The 16,796-nt window shown below is 34.7% G+C and overlaps 3 protein-coding genes across 3 annotated transcripts in view; 1 reads left to right on the top strand and 2 right to left on the bottom strand.

Annotated features, from left to right (window-relative positions):
- Eya (eya transcriptional coactivator and phosphatase 2) overlaps positions 1-16,796 on the top strand; it is a 78,248-nt gene that overhangs the window by 43,910 nt on the left and 17,542 nt on the right. The window lies entirely within an intron of this gene.
- Nero (deoxyhypusine hydroxylase nero) lies at positions 1,846-3,334 on the bottom strand. Its single transcript, XM_083035305.1, has 4 exons — positions 3,182-3,334; positions 2,710-3,082; positions 2,309-2,629; positions 1,846-2,235 (listed from the first exon to the last, which is right to left on the bottom strand). The coding sequence occupies exons 2-4, from the start codon at positions 2,987-2,989 to the stop codon at positions 1,922-1,924; spliced, it is 915 nt and encodes a 304-aa protein (XP_082891431.1). The 5' UTR covers positions 2,990-3,082; positions 3,182-3,334; the 3' UTR covers positions 1,846-1,921.
- Positions 4,906-16,547, bottom strand: LOC145934653 (small subunit processome component 20 homolog). The gene is made up of 10 exons (XM_083035258.1): positions 16,374-16,547; positions 16,011-16,291; positions 10,717-15,915; positions 10,251-10,506; positions 8,150-9,830; positions 7,647-8,080; positions 7,285-7,554; positions 6,160-7,170; positions 5,297-5,613; positions 4,906-5,100 (listed from the first exon to the last, which is right to left on the bottom strand). The coding sequence occupies exons 1-8, from the start codon at positions 16,416-16,418 to the stop codon at positions 7,021-7,023; spliced, it is 8,316 nt and encodes a 2,771-aa protein (XP_082891384.1). The 5' UTR covers positions 16,419-16,547; the 3' UTR covers positions 4,906-5,100; positions 5,297-5,613; positions 6,160-7,020.

A 16,796-nucleotide genomic window follows, 5' to 3' on the forward strand; every position in this document is an offset into this window, starting at 1 on the left:
AATTTTTTTTATATAATAACGAAAAAGGAGAGAATAGAAAGAAAAAAAATACATAAAACTAAATTAGTTGGTACGTGTCAAATTGAGGAATATTTTAATCAAAAATATACAATTTTAATATGCATTAAAAAGTTTTGTATAAAATTTTTAAGCGATTTTTTCATCAATTCGACGATATCAATGAAAAAAAAATTGTAACTTTAGTTTAAGAAAAATTATTTTTTTGTATCTCTTTTGCAAAAATTTATAGGAACCAATTGCACTTCAATATGAATTTCGTACATCATTTGAAAGCTAAAACTATACTATAACGAAAAATATTTCAGATAAAAAATAGCAATTAGAAAATTGATTGTAAATATCTGAAACGTTATTTTTTTTCTCGCTATCGTCGAATCTTTGGCGGTGAATTATTGCAATTAATATTTTGAACGGACGAAGAAAGAGAGGAAGCGCGCTTACTTTAGATGAAGCAGGAGAGAGCCAGTACACAGCGAGTACACTCGACCGCGGTCGGCATGTGACTAACTCGCCGCCACCGCGGTTCTCCGCGAGGTAAGGTGCTTCGCGGAGTTAATATCGACCACCCCCGTCCATCCCTCTGCCCCGCACTTTGGCGAGAATCGTCTTATACTTTTACAGCGAGCGATAGCGTCGCATATACATGTGCCTGGACACAAGATATATTGCAAAAATAAATTATTACCCCAAATTATCTTCTTCCCTCGAATAAAAAGATAAGTCTCGTGGCGGGAGAAAAGTTTGCGCGCGCTTTCGCGCGATCGATTAATTATTTTTATACCTTATAATGGCGTGTTAATGGATTATTTTAATGCTATGTTAAAATCGATGGAAAACGAAGGTATAGATGTGCGAACGCGAAATATTCGATATTTTGTTGATATCATATATTTGATTAAATTATTACGTTTGAAAATGTGTATCGCGCGCATCTCTTTTAGACCGCAAAACTCTTTCATTTATAAATGAAAACAAAGCACGTGATTCTGTATATATATTCGCGAAGATTGCTGAAGATTTGACGAACTATATCCTACTTGTCCAATATTTACAACGCGTCAATCTTGCTTTAGACTCTGATTAATCGTTTCATTATTCAGTTTAAGTCAAGCTTCTCCCCTTCGACCTATCAGGGAGAAACGTTTTTTATGCCTACAAATTCCCCCTGCATAACACCATCTAAATGACATCCTGACATCGTAAGAAAACCGAGAAATATTTATCTTGACAGAGTATATAAGTCATAAAGGTTTCTGTGTGTTTATAGTAATAAATGCTACGACTATATGCCAATGAATGCCCGAGGCGGCACGCGATATTCATGAAATTGAGCACCGACAATATCGAAATTCCGCTGCAGGTATATAAGCCAACGCTACACATACTTACAAACGCGATTATAGAGAAATGATTCGAATAAATGAGGTTTACGGCGAATGTAAAAACATTGGACCGTGACGTGGTTGATCGATTCCGCTCGGAAAGGCCCGGTTCGTATCGCGCGAGTCTTATCGGACTCATTTAACGGTACACCCGCATACATCGTTGCAATTCAATCTGCCGATTTTACCGTTTCCTTGAAGAAAAAAAATCATCTTACGTGACAGCAAAATGCAAACTTCTTTTACGATCGATTCGCTACAGTCTTAAAGATTTTTTGCATAATCTGAATTCAATAAAAGCAGACTATAAAAATTAACACCGCAAAATTTAGAAAATTAAGACTGAGGAAACAGAAGGAATATATGCATTCATAATATAATATAATCGTTTAAATTGACTTTAGAAGGTTGCATTGAAACCACGAAAAAGTATATACAACTATTGAAAAGAAAGAACTTGGTTCTTTTTTTTTCGAAATATAATAAATGTTTTATATACATTGTAAAGACGGATATTTTTACGCAGTAGGAAGCTTGGCCAATGTATCCGCGTATTGAAACTCTGAACTGTTCTCGTAGTCGCACATGTCCAAAGCGATGACGCAGCTTTCGCGGACGACTCTTTTACTATCACTGAGGTATTTGTTCAATATCTCGTAGCACTCGGGAGTGGCGATGGAACCCAAGGCTTCCGCGCACTCATGCCTGACCATCTCGTTTTCTTCTGTATTTTCTAAGGATGCTTGCAATCTTGGCACGGATGCCTCTTCTTGAAGTTGTCCCAGGACAAACGCTACCTCATGTTTGAATAAAGCGCTACCGACTTTCAAACCTGCATTGCGTAAAGACATGATTAATTACTGCTCCATATACTATCTTCCCTTGTATTAGAATAGCGTAATTACCTTCGGTAAGAGCAAGGATGCTTTCCTTGGTGCCTAAATTTCTCAGCGAAAACATTGCCCTATATCTATCAAACAGCGACTTGCTTTCATTTAGTAAAATTTCCTTTAAAGTATCCACATTTGTTACATCTGCCGGAGGTGCAGGATCGATGGTCGAGTATTGATTTTTTTGCAAGCTCTTTATATTATTATTAGATTCCAACCACTTTAACCGATCTAAGGCCAACTCGCAGGTTTCCGCTACTTCCGGTACAGGATCCTTGCGATATTTTTCCAATAATGGAATCACACTCGGCTCACCAATAGCACCTAAGGCCTCTCCTGTTCAAATTATACTCTTTATTGTCTTTATCAATTCCAAAACGGGCCACTAAAAATTAAATAACACACCAAACACATACCTGCTTCATGACGTACCATAGGTTCTTGTGAAAGATCTTCCAACACATTCGTTAAAATGCTAATCGCTATAGGATCCCTCATCTGACCCAGGCAATATGCTAGCTCGTGCTTTAACAGCGCCGATTCATCCTTAAAGCATGTATTGATCTGATTTATTGCCGTTGCACCACCAATATTCTTTAGAGTGAATAGAGCTCGGAATCTTTCTTTCAAAGGCCTGGCAGAATCATTCAAGACTCCGCCTATGGTTAAGATATCGCTCTCACTCGCTCGTACCATTTTCAATAGACGTATTAAATGTTGAATATTAAAATCATCAACATAAAGGAAAAATATTTGTGTACAGATACCTTAAAGATGATATGTATAAATCTGTAATCATAAAAGTGAAATTACCGGTAATTTTAACCTATAAATTATATATAACACAAATATGTTTAAAAATTGATAAACATTTGTGAGATTTCTTACCATATCAACTAAAATTTATAACTGGATGTTCACCTGTTTCAATGAGATAAATAAATGAAGACAATGTTGTAATTAAAAATTGTAGTTAACAATATTTCACACATGCAATAATTTGAAAATATTACTCATTCCAATACTGAATTTTCTAGGTTATAATTTTTTGCGCATGCGCAACAATGTTCAGAATCAAGTTTGCGTTCAAAAATCAAATTTTTGTTATTTTTAAAGATAATCTCTAAAATTATGTAAAATTAATGTTTACATAATTATACGACATTTGACATAATTGTTTTATTGTGATACTAATTATAAGAAGTACTCTAAGGTTTTCATTTATATTTTAACATAGAAATTATACTATATATAATATTATATAATATAAATTTGTTGCAAAGAATAATAATATAGTTATATTATCAATAATTGTATAAAATAAAAAAAATATATAAATTGTAAATTATTTTACAAAATCTAAAAAAAGAAAAGAAAAATAACAGTTATATAGAAAAATATATAAAATTAATCAAACAAAGAGTCTATTGAGTAATATTCATTGTAACAATTCTATCTTTAATTTTCAGTAATAGTGCTAATTCTTCTTTCTTTTCTAATATACCATTTTTCTCTACAAATGAAAACAATATCTTTGCTGCTGAGAGAGCACATGCAGGATCTATTTTCTCCTTCTCCTTTTCCTCTTTCTCCTCCTCTTCTTCTTCTTCCTTAATATTTTTATTCTCATTTTCATTTTCTGTAAAGTCAATAAATATCTTAGAAAAGAAAAATATTCACTATTTAATTAATAAAAAATTATTTTAAAATTGATATTTGAGATGCTGAAAAAAAAAGTTTACCATGTTTATCTCTTGCAATCGCTATTTCTATAATTTCCTTATTAGATGGTAATTCAGGAAATATATCATCAGCTTTTAGAATCCATTTTTGCACAGTGTCTTGCATAACATTTTCATAATTTTTAATTTTATGCAAAAAGTAAAGAAAATCTTGATCAGTGGGTTCTAGTGATAAACCCTCAGTTTCATGTTCAAAACGTTCCACTGATAAAATATTTCTCCAAGATTTAAAAATTGTATTTGTAGTGACTTCATTCCATGCATTGATTAACCAGTATGTAGCATCCTTAATAGTTAAAGATTTCAAATGCGTAATGGCATCGATGTTTCCTTTTTGCTCATTTAATAGTGATGACAAAAGCTTTACTCTATACCGTCTTTTCAAACTTTCGATAATACCTTGGTCCATTGGTTGAATTAATGCTGTTGTATTTGGTGGTAAATCATAGGCTGTAATGTTATTAAACGATAAAGTTTCAACTGAAGGATGCCATAGCGCATCGTCGAAAAGAAGTACTGCTTTAACAGGTAAATTTTTTTCTTGTAAGAAAGAAGTAACTCGAGGCACAAATTCACATTTAAACCATGTCTCAAAAATGTTACTTTCCATCCATTCATTATTTTCATGCGCATAATAAATAGGAAGTATATGTAGAATATTTTTTATGATTCTTGGTTTTTCATGTTTTCCAATTACAACCAATGGCAATTTCAAAGAACTGTCTACATTAGAACAAAGCATAATAGTCATATAATCTTCATTTTGCTTGAATGCAGATGCTTGAGGGTCTTCTTTTTCCATTACAGTTTTAACTGGTAACATTCTAAAATATAAGCCAGTTTTGCCTACATTAAAAATCTGTGCCAATGTAATATTTTCATTCTTTATTTTTTGAGATAATTCTATTTTAAATTTATGAGCAGCGTCTATATCAACACACATTTCTTTATCAGTAATATGTAAGTTGCGAATGCCATGCCTAAATTTCCACCTACTAAACCAACCATTACTACCTGTGAAATTTTCTTGCAAATCCATTTCATCAAATAGTTCTATTGCTTTTGCTAAAAATAAGTTTAAAAAAATTAGTCTTAAAAAATTAGAGATAAAGAATGCACTTGAATATTTTCTTAATTTCTAATTCTTAGCAAATATTGTTTTTATATTCATATTATGAATATTGACAATTTAATATAAAAAAAAGTTATAAATTAATATTTTATTATTTTACTTAAAATAATAAGAAATATATATATTCACCTTTAATAATAGAACTAGTTAATGGAATTCTTCTCGATCTCATTTCAAGATACCAGATATATAAAGCTTTATCGAGAGATTCACATATTGGTTTCCTTACTCTTTTTATTTGTAAGTTTCTCTCATTTTTGCTTAATTCTTCCAATTGCAATTTCCTTTTTTTCCAATTCCTTATAGTTTGTTCGCTAATATTATGGTTTCGTGAAACTGTAGGTACGGATGCATTTTCACATTCTTTTAAAATTTTTAATTTATCAACTGTAGTAAAGTTCTTGCATGTTCTTTTTTGCCTGGTATTTTCATTATTTTCTTGCATTCTAGAAATATTCATATATATTATAAATACAACAGAGTAATATATGTTAAATAATATACATATATAATGCAGAATATCTAAATATACATTATTTTTAACAAAGAATTTTACTTTACTTTTTAAAGAATTCATTGAAATGTTTTTCACAGTCAATTATTTTTTTACTAAGAAAAGAAATAACGAATGTTCTTTTTCTCAATTTCTATAAGAATTGAAATTTTATGAATACATGCAGATATATAAAATGATACAACTTGATTTTGCAAAATAAAAAACTGAAGAAAATTGTAAATCTAGTATTAAAATTAACACAATAATAATACAAGATAGATTAAAAAATAATACATACAACTAAAAAAAAAATATTATTTTTACATAAACAATCACGCATTTTTTTCATATTACATTTTCCAACTTATGTGAAAGGTGAAAGATCAAAAAGATAAAGAAAAGAAAAAAATATGATTCTACCATGATTTAACTTAACCTAACTTAACCTAAAAAATTAATTATTAAAATCTTTTAAATTTTATAGTTTTAAGTTTACCTTTTTGTACTTTAAAGCAGGAATAATGGTTTATTCCAAATTGGCAGAATATCAGATATGACAGTTAACAGTTTTATAGTTTGTAAAAATTTTCCATTTCTGTAAAAACTTTGAAAATTTTCATTTGCAACGCAAGAGATTTGTTCATATTTTGCTTGCACTTTTCACATTTAAATTCTCTTTGCTCTCTCTTTCTCTCTTTTCAATAAATACAAATTCCATAAATACATGTCCGTTAACGATCGCCGAACCTGTCGTATGCAGGTAGAACGAACTATAAACAAACTGATAAATTGATATGAGTAGCAATTGTAGCAAAGTCCTTCACAATAATTATTATGAAATTAATTTTAAAAAAAATCGACCAATGCGCGCGGCGAAGCATTGGCATTAATAATTAATTTTAATTATATATTGGCCGATCTTTTTAAATTAATTTTTTATTCTGGATAAATCGTAAAATTATCTAGTAATCTAGTTTGAACAGGTGTTCGGCCTAGGAGAGATTAGAAATAATATATTATAAATATTTCTCTATGAAAACAAATTGTTTAAAATTATAACAAATTTTCTTTAAAAATATATCTATATATAAAATAAGATCTATATTAATACTCACTCTATATATATATATATATATATATATATATATATATATAAAAAATATCTTTGCACAATATATATTTACTCGTAGTCTTTATTTTTGACTTCTCACAATTATAAAATTTACGTACTGACGTTGTGTATACTTTTGTATGCTCTGTAAAACTGTTACACAATAATTTGTACATATATATATTACAAATATTTACAAGTAGCAATTATTTATTGTGCAAATTATAAATTCTTAGAAATTATACACTATAGGACTTCATCCGGGTCTACTTTCTTTTTGCGTTTCTTGACTACTTTATTTCCTTTTATATTACTTATTTTCCTCTTTTTCGATTCCTTCTTCCTTTGTTGTTTGGCCAATTTGCGTTTGGCTGCCAGATCAGGATTAACTACGAACTGGAATAAATATCATGTATATTAAGTTTATATGTGTTCATAAATATTTTTTCCTATAATGTCTCACGTAAAAATTATCTCAAATATAAAAAGATAAATAATAAGTGAACTTACCTGTTGTGTGCGAACTCTTCTCCTCTCTGCTCTTCTAATATCGAGTTTTTGTTGTACTCGATTTAATAATTTAACATATTCTTCGTTTCCTACAGATTTTTTAATCATAGCAAGTACTTCTTTAGCAAGTCGACGTAATTCAACGTTTGTTTCTTCTGTTATAGCTATCTCTCGTACCAATGGAGACATGATATTAAAAAGTATCGCATTTAAATATTCCATGGGAATTGTAGTTACTACACCAGCGATAAATTTGAATATTGCAGTTCTCTGAAAATGTATGATTCATATAATTTCTGCATATATACTGCGTATAAATTTTCAACATAGATAATATCCGATAAATAAAAATATATCCTTACTACTGATGTTGATTTGGGAGCTTGTGTTATCTCTATATTAACAGCTTTTCTCAATCTTCTAATAAGCCAGGAAAGAGATAAATTATTGTTATCCTTGGCTGTATTTTTAACATCCTGTTTGTCACATTGCACACCAGATATTTTCATCGATTTTAATATTTTTGCGATAAAAATTAGATTTTTCACAACTTGATCTGCTAATTCTTCAAATGTCATATCCGGATAAAGTTGCGCTATTAGATCTAAAATCAAACTTTTTAAAGTATCCACAGGGTTTGAATACATATATCTTCCTTGTTCTTTGTCATTTTCTGGATTATTTAAAAGCTCCACAATTTTATCAACGTCCAGAGCAGTCAAGACAAATCCAATAAATTGTGCGGCAGCTAATCGAACCCAGAAATGTGGATGAGACAGCAAAGATTGACTATATTCTGTGAAATAAAATAAAATATATATGTACTTGCTGAAAAATGGCCTATTTATTTATAATAAATTCTTACCGGCAAAAGAGTCGATGGAATCTTTGTACTTTTCATCCGTAAGAAACGATGTGTAACGTGCTATCTTCAGCAACAAGTGTAACACTTGAATTAAATGATGATCTTTTGCTCTTTCCAAATCCTTTAGATTGAGACTTTTCTGTAAGCGATTTTCATTGTTTAATTTTACAAATTTTCCAGACTTTTCGTCGTCGGAAATGGGGAAATTTGCGTGGAACTGCTTCAATAACAATGGCAAAACTTGAGATAATCGTGAATCAAACTCATTTTTTTCAACAGTCACAAATATGCCGCATAATTGTGCCGCCAATGTCCGGTATCTTATGTTGGAATCACCTAGCCACTGAACGGGCCACTTGTCGAATAATTTATCCTTTTCGTTGTTGGATATCCGGGTGAGTATTTCTGTTATACATTTGGCACAAAGTTTACGGCAGGTCGGATCATCGTCGTCTATTAATCTTGGACTCATCATTAGAAATATAATCTCCGATCTTTTGATTAAAACTTTTAACGGGAATCCTGTGACGATAGTGTGAATCATCTCCAATGCGCTCAATCGACCTGGCTGCAGCTCGTAACTCAATTGTTTGAGATAAAAGTATATGTGTTTGTCTAAATGTTTGCCAAGCGGATATTCCATCAAGTACGTATAAAATAAAGAACGCGATTGCGACCTAACGTGCTCCAGTTCCGTGGTGATGCTTAGTTTGGCAACCTTTTCCATGACAGTGTGCATTTCAGGGACGATCATTTTTCGATGAATTATAGCCTTGAGTAATGTAAACGCGGTGGCGTGTTTATCGCTGTCGTGCAGATCCTGTTCCGCGTATAAGATGAGGACCTTCAATTGATCGGCGTCGATGCTGAAGTATTTCACGTCACGGACGATCACGGACATGCATTTGAATGTGGCTATCACGAGATCGAAGTTGTCTCCCTTGCTTAATCCCGCGACGGCGTATTTATGTAAGATGCCGAACATGGCTTTACAGATTCCCGAGATCGATGCCGACGTCGAAGTTAAGTTCATCTTCAGCATCCAGTTTAAGCATTGTAAGGCCACGGTGCACAGCTTAACGTGATGAGAATTTAGACAATTGCTCAAAACCAATATGAAGGGTTCCAAGTAGGGCTTGTATTCCGTACAAGAGATTTTGTCCCGTTTCAATAGTATGTGATATAATTTCAAACCGAATTCTATCATTATGTGAACATTGGTGTGCTTGGTGGTTTTCGCTGTAGCTTTAATACCCATTCTGTTTTTGGGTTCTGATGGTATAATGAAACAATCTGATTGCTGCGGCAAGAGATATTTCGTTTCCTCTTCCGCGAGCTTTTTGTTGTCCTTTTCCGGCATAAGATCCGGTATGCTTTCTGAGATAATGCCGTAGAGAAATATGAGCATCTGTTCCAGTGGTATGTAAGAGTTATCCGCCAATCCCAGAGTTACGTTTCGAAGACATTCCGTAACTTTGTTTATCGTTTTGTACGAGCGCGTTTTCATCAGCACTTCTTTCAATGGCAGGATTAAGTCCAATAAACAAGATTCCGTTATAAACTCTGCTAATATATGGAAGATGTCAAAGCTTTTGGTACTCCTTGCTTCCGACACATTTTTAACAATACCAGATATCTCCTTTTCTTCCGCAGTTAATCCAAATAGATCGACTTTGCACACCTGTGTAAAAATAATTTACTTAAAGGTACAGAAAATATCTGATCAAATTTTACCGGTGTGTTCAACTAATTGTACTGATAAAAATATGTTGTATAAATGTAGAATTATAAATGTTGTTTTAGAATTACAAACATTACAAGTTTTATATTAACAAAACTTTTGATAATTAAATAAATTTTGTTAAGAATATAAATATTAAAATTATTCGTGCTCAAACATAATGGCAAAGAATGAAAAGAATCAAGAGTTGAATATTAAATAACAATATTATACATATATGTATGTATCTTTTTAGAATTTACAATTAGTAGAATACAAATGATAAAATTTATGTTGCGCAACTAAACATTTTAGAAATATTTTATATACAAATTAGACATAAAACACATTACATTACAGCAATTATAAATAAATACTTACAGATAAAATACTTTGTAGATTATGATTAATGTCGAATTTCTGAAAATAAGGCTTCAGGGAAATTAATACAGACTGCACTGTGTACACGAGAACGTGCACTTGGAAACCTCTTGTTAATAATGTATTCATTTCTTTCAAAAGATGATGAAGATATTTTGGTCCTAATGTTATCATAATTTTTTGCAGTGTCTCGCGAGTTGTACGTCGAATTGACTCCAAGCGCGATTTAAGAAATGTACACAGTTTCATAAAAATTCTGAAAAAAATATATAAAATTAGCAAAATTAAATAGACAAACTTTGTCAGTATGTTCTATATACATACAGAAACATTGGTTTATTCAATTAATTGTTTCTATTTCAAAAACACAATAAAAAAAAGAATATGTCTATACAATCAGATAAAATAGAGATTTTGTCTGCTCCTAAATTAGATAAATATTACACTGCATGATATCTGAACTTACCCTGGCAGGTTCGCGTCCAAAATATTCCTGGGCATTTTCTGTAGTAATTTAACAAGTGCGACAGCGATGGGAACTCTCAGCAAATCATCTTCCTCCGTTTCGGACGCGAATTTCTTCTTGTTGAGCTTATGGCTGCTGTCCTGCCGCGTTCTAGCCATGATGGATCGATGCAATTGGGGTAACAAACCGTTCGATATTCTGAACATCACTTTCTTCGCTCCGCTTTGCGAAAGTAACGTCTGCTTCTCGATTATTGGTAAATCTTCCTTCGTTGCTTCATTATCCCGTTCTACTTCTTCAACATTCTCGACGTTTTCATCATTTAGCGCTTCCTCCAATATTTCTTCCGCTTCTTTATCCTCGAAGTTCGCATCTTCACCGATCGCTTCATTAGGTTTCTCTTCATCAATCGCTGCATTAAGTTTCTCTTCGTCGATCAAAGTGGCATCATCTTTGGTTCCTGCCGAAGTAACTTTGTCCTGCATGATGATATTTTGGGCTTCTTTATACTTTGAGAGATCGTAATGGAACGAGTCTAATATCGCTACTACTATTCTAATGAGTTGTTTCTGAAACTCTACAGATCTCTTCAGCTTATTTAAATAATGTCTCAAGATGATCTCGTAATGATGCCACGGTAAAAGTCTGCACACCACCCCGACAGTTTCGATGGCGGCGTCGATGAGGCTGTTTTTATTAATGAAAGCCTCGTTGCATAGGTACGACGAGCAGAGGGGAAGGATGAATTGCGTCAAGGTTCGAGGATTGAACGGTTTCCGTGACGTCTTGGCGAGTGTACAGAACTTCAACAACGCGCGAGCTCGTCTGTGTAACTGCAAATGCTGCATATTCTCGAAGAAATCGACCTCAGGATCGACGCGATTGGCGAGCAACAACATGTCTCGCAAGATAGGATGCACATCCGCGCATTCCAGAGCCATGTGTCCTAAAAGAGCTATCGATTGCAGGCGAACAGTCTCGTTCTTGCTCGTAATCCCCTTTCTCGTGAGCGCCAGAATTGTATCGTCCATCAGGTAACGTCTGTTAGAAGGATTATTCTGGTGTTTCTTCGCCAATCTGGATCCCACGAGTTTTAAGCACTGGCCGGCGCAATCTCTCATCGCCAGATCCGATTCGGTCTTCAGAAAGTGAAAGCAATTGTGTATCACAATCACGCCGAATTCCAGCGTGATGGCGTCCTTCTCGGCCAAACCTTTGATCTCGTCGAAAGCGTCCAATCTTCTCTGAAAGTCGGGCTGATCGATCCACCTGCGATCCCACGCGTTGAGCGCGATCAGGACATCGCGATCCCGCGTCATAGTCTCACGACATTCCTCCGAGGATCTTTCGGCGATAGCTCCGTACAGCTGCAGAAGAAGCTTGCGAGCAGACACGTCTGATACAAGACCCATTAGCGGCGCGATAGCACGCACGTGAATCTCCGGCTTGTTCGCAATTTTTACGAGATTCATCACGCTCGTCGTAAGCTCCACGATAGCTTCTTCGTTATTGCCAATTGCAGCCTTCTTGACCAGTACAGGTACTATCAGTTTCAACACTGTGTCGCACGTCTCAGCGTCCGTGACAAATTCGGAGATTCGCGACAATATGAGCAATTCGGTCTTGTTTATGCCTCTATTGGATTTATTCAGTTTATTTCTGATAAATTCCAAAATGCGAGGGACGTGCGGCAAAAGGATGGAAGAGCCATAATTGATCCCGTTCGGTAGTATGTCCTTCTCCCTGTCAAGCAGATTCGTCAGTATTGGTATTAGCGGTAAGGACGGTGGACTATCCACTTGCATGCTATCCTCGTTTGATCGTCCGTAATCCTGTAACGTCAGCAATTTCTCGATAATTTCCAAAATAGCATTGACGACAGACTGATGCGTTTTGGGATTCAAGAGGAGTTGCACGATGTAAGGGAGAGGGGTGATCGACTCGTCGTCCTCTCGATGCTTCACGAACAATGGATGATATCGTGGATTCTGGCCCCATGCCATGAACAGCTTCAGCAAGGCCGTGGGACTATGTATACCCTCGACCGGTAATTTCTGCAACTGGGGAAATATCGCGACGTGATAGACCGCGTCGATCTCGTGTCGCTTCCAATCGTAGTCCTCGAAATGCGCGAAAAATCTGGCCAATATACCTATGCAACTCGTTCGCACGTTCTTGATCGCCGACAGGTATCCTGGGTAAATCTCGTCCGATCTACCTAGAATTCCGATCACCTCCGCCAGGATGCAGATCAATATCCTGAGCAAACGCGGCAACAGCCTCGCCGACATCTTACCGCCGAACTGTTCCATCACTATCGCCAGCAGATTCACGGCACTTTGCATACGTTTAGGTGGCATAACGTTACCCAGGTCGATCGCGTCGACGATGTTCTCGGTGTATCGTTTCAAGTCGAACGCCTCGTCCTCCTCCACCTCCAGCGACACGTACGATTTGAAGGGTCGAAAGGCCATTTTGACGAATACAATCATCTCGTCCTCCTGGGTGCCACCTAGGAAACGCAATATCATTTTTCGCCGTGTAAATCCACCGGCCTTCCCGCCGGTTCTCATACCGGTCTTCATCAGCATTTTCGCATAAATAATTCTCATTATAATCGGTATGAGATTCTCACGATGCGCCTCCTTTATCACGTCGCTCTCTCGATCCAGCTTAAAACGTGCGAGTTCGTTCTTCATATTCTTTTCGTTTATCAGACCGTACAGCGATTCCTTGTACAGCAAAAGATACTCGTGCTTATACGCAAAGAGACAATTTAAGGCGGCTTTCTGTATGTCAGAATTTTTCGAAGAAAGTAGGTCCAAGTAAATCTGACGCATCTCTGCTTCTCTGTGCAACATCTTTGGATTTAACACTTTTTCAAATATCTCCATCTGAGCAAGTAGGTGTTTCACCTTGTAATTTCTACTCTTCGCGTCCGCTTGCGTAGTTTTTACGATTTCAATTCGTTCTTCTTCTTCGTCTTCCTCTTCGTTTTCTTCTTTTTCATCATTCATGTCGATTACGTCCTTACGCTTCTCGATGTTGCAATACTTGCCATCTTCAGAGTTGGATTTGAAGAAATTTATATTTATAAAGTCGATAAACAATCCAGTTAAATCTCTGTTCTTCGTCTCGGCGTAATGCGAGAAGTGCGTCATACATTTCCAGAGGAGTATCTTGTAATTTTCGAAGTCAGGCTTGTCGTCGCGCTTCTCTATCTGGGTCTCCAACGAGGAGATAACGTCGCAATCGAACAACGATTTCGATTCAATTTCCGGTACATTGTTGGACGTTAATTCGGCCAGAAACGTCGGCCAGAACTGTGGACACTCCTTGTTGCCGTAACTAGCTAGGACTATATTTACAGGTTGCCAGAGCAGAGAGAAATTGATGTACAGATTAGCGATCAGGCAACGCAATGGGAATTCGTAGTACTTTTGATTTAAATCAGCTATCGCCTGACTCTGAAATCCTAAGGCTTGCAAATGCAATAATTTGGCACGATAGTTTTGTACTGTCGCGGATTCGCATTCCGCCAAGTAGACAAGTTCCATGGCAGTTTTGCCATTATCCTGCGTTATCAAAGGCCCTCTCAAATCTTCAACGTTAGAAAATAAAGAATACAAGTGTGCTACGATTAACCGAGTACTGCTGTAAGGCGAACTCATCCTCTTCACTATATTGTTATTTAATATATCAAAAAATGCGGAATTGATATAGTTCGCGTGATACTCTGAGGTAACGAAATATGTTAAGCAGAGATCTATCGCGTTCAAGATGTATTTGTTATCGTGATATTTGTTAATAAGATCAGTTATTGTTATATTGGATTTTACAAAAAACTCGTGAAGCTCACTCGGCTCCGATATATGTATTATCGACTCTAGCATTAATAAAAATATAAAACTAGTTCTATCGATGCTTGCAGTATCGTCTATACTTCTATCGTCTTCCAGCAATTTTTGATACGTAAATAACAATCCATTTTTTAATGCGGTCTTAAATTTTTCGTGCAAAGGTTTCAGATGCGGTAAAATTATCAATATCCTAATTGCATCGAGCGAAACAGAATCAGTAGACAATGTCTTCAATTCCGACGAGAAATAATCGATGCTTTCAACTTTGATATTCCGTACGTCTAGTATATATTTCTTCCATTTGTTCAAATTTATACCATTAAGACAAGGTGATGCTTTGATAAGAATTATTTTAGCAAAAAGAAGCAACGTTTCACTGTCAAATCCAATAGAAATAATGCGCCGTAATGCGTGAGGTAAAACTAAGGTTTCAAATGCAGAATAATATACCAACTTTTCAACAGCAAAGTACAATAATTTTGTATCGTTCACTGCCATAATTTTCAACAACAGTTGACTCGAATTTTCCTGCATTAATTTGACATTAGATGCCAAGAGAATAGCAACAGACACATTAATAACCTCTTGCAAGATATTATCATCCTCGTTCAATGTGTCCATTATAAGAATTAATCTTTTTATCAGAAATGTAGCATCGATCAAAAACTGTCCATTTTTATAACTGATAATGATATGTATAAGACGCAGGAATAGAATTAGCGCGTCTTCTCTCTCGGAAGATTTCAACGATTGTTTCGATTTTTCAATAAACGTATCTATTACTTTTAATATAACGTTCCACATAATATCACACTTTTGAGGATATATATTTTGCAAGATGCAAGTTATGATCTCTTTCAATACTTCATAAGTGAGACTTTGATTAACAGACTGATCTTGCAAAGCATTAAAATAAATCAATAACATTTGCTCGCCACAAGAATGAAATTGCCCTTTGATGCCAAAGACAACCTCAAATAATAATTTTCCGCAACCTGATACTCCGTTTGCATTATCTTTCAAAATATGTAGTACTAATTTTAGAAAAGAATCTTTATCTTTGATCTTACGAACTACAAACGCAAAACTTTCCGCGGCAAACCTATTTATATAGACCGGTTGCGTGTCAGACAATAGAGGCAACAATAGAGTGACCACAGTTCTTACGTTTCTTATCAGATATCGCCATAAAAATTTAAATAGATACGCCAGAGTGGTAAATGTATACTCTATCTGCTCCGTATCTTTCGTTTGTAATAAATTGATCATTTCCGATAAGAATGTCGGAAAGTACTCATAAAAATCCTTTTGAAGATCTCTCGCTACAGCTATTACTAATCTATAAAAAAACAAATCATATAAATATAAAAACCATGAAATATAATAGATGTATATATATCTATGCAGTTTTTTATATTAGTAGTTTATATTTACTCTAGAATAGGCTGCAGAAACAAGGGATCCCGTTTCTTCAGATGCTCCATGAGCATGTCGATTACATATTGCTTCTTGTAAATCAATTGAGGCAACGTAACGATGTCTCTCACTTGCTTCTTGAAAGCGGCATAACTATCCGTTAGGTTGAGAACATTCCATTTCTGCAGCGTTTGGTGAAAATAAGTTTCTATTTCCTCGTCATTATCTTCATATCGATGCCCCACGCGGTGAAAAATATCGACATCGATTTCCGTAACTCTTTCAGAGAACGGTTTAAACTGTGCAAAAGAAAAAGACCGGTGTTTAATAGAGAAACAATAAATATTTAAGTTAGTTTTCCTTTCATCAATTTTTTAATACCTGAAAAGTGTTTGTTTCCTTATGACGGGTCGGTTTAGTCTTCATTTTTGGAGGGAGTGATTCCTTCGTTGATTAAAATCTATAATCATATAAACATCACTAAACACGAAAATCTAAAATATGTACGACATTTATAAGAAATGTAGCATGCATGTGCACGTGGTAGGTGATAGATCTGCTTGTTGGAGTTTGTTCGGAATTTCTACCTCTATGTACAATAGAAATAGAAATATATCCACCAATAGGAGCAGGGAATAGATATTATTCCCTGCTCCTATTGGTGGATATATTTCTATTGTACATAGAAGTAGAAATTCTGAACACACTCCAACAAGCAGATCTATCACCTACCACGTGCACATGCATGCTACATTTCTTATAAATGTCGTACATATTTTAGATTTTCGTGTTTAGTGATGTTTA

The sequence above is a fragment of the Prenolepis imparis genome, unplaced genomic scaffold (genome assembly GCF_030444845.1).
Source record: "Prenolepis imparis isolate NDT839.2.m4 unplaced genomic scaffold, iyPreImpa1.0 SCAF_4, whole genome shotgun sequence".
In the NCBI taxonomy this organism is placed as follows: Eukaryota; Metazoa; Arthropoda; class Insecta; order Hymenoptera; family Formicidae; genus Prenolepis; species Prenolepis imparis.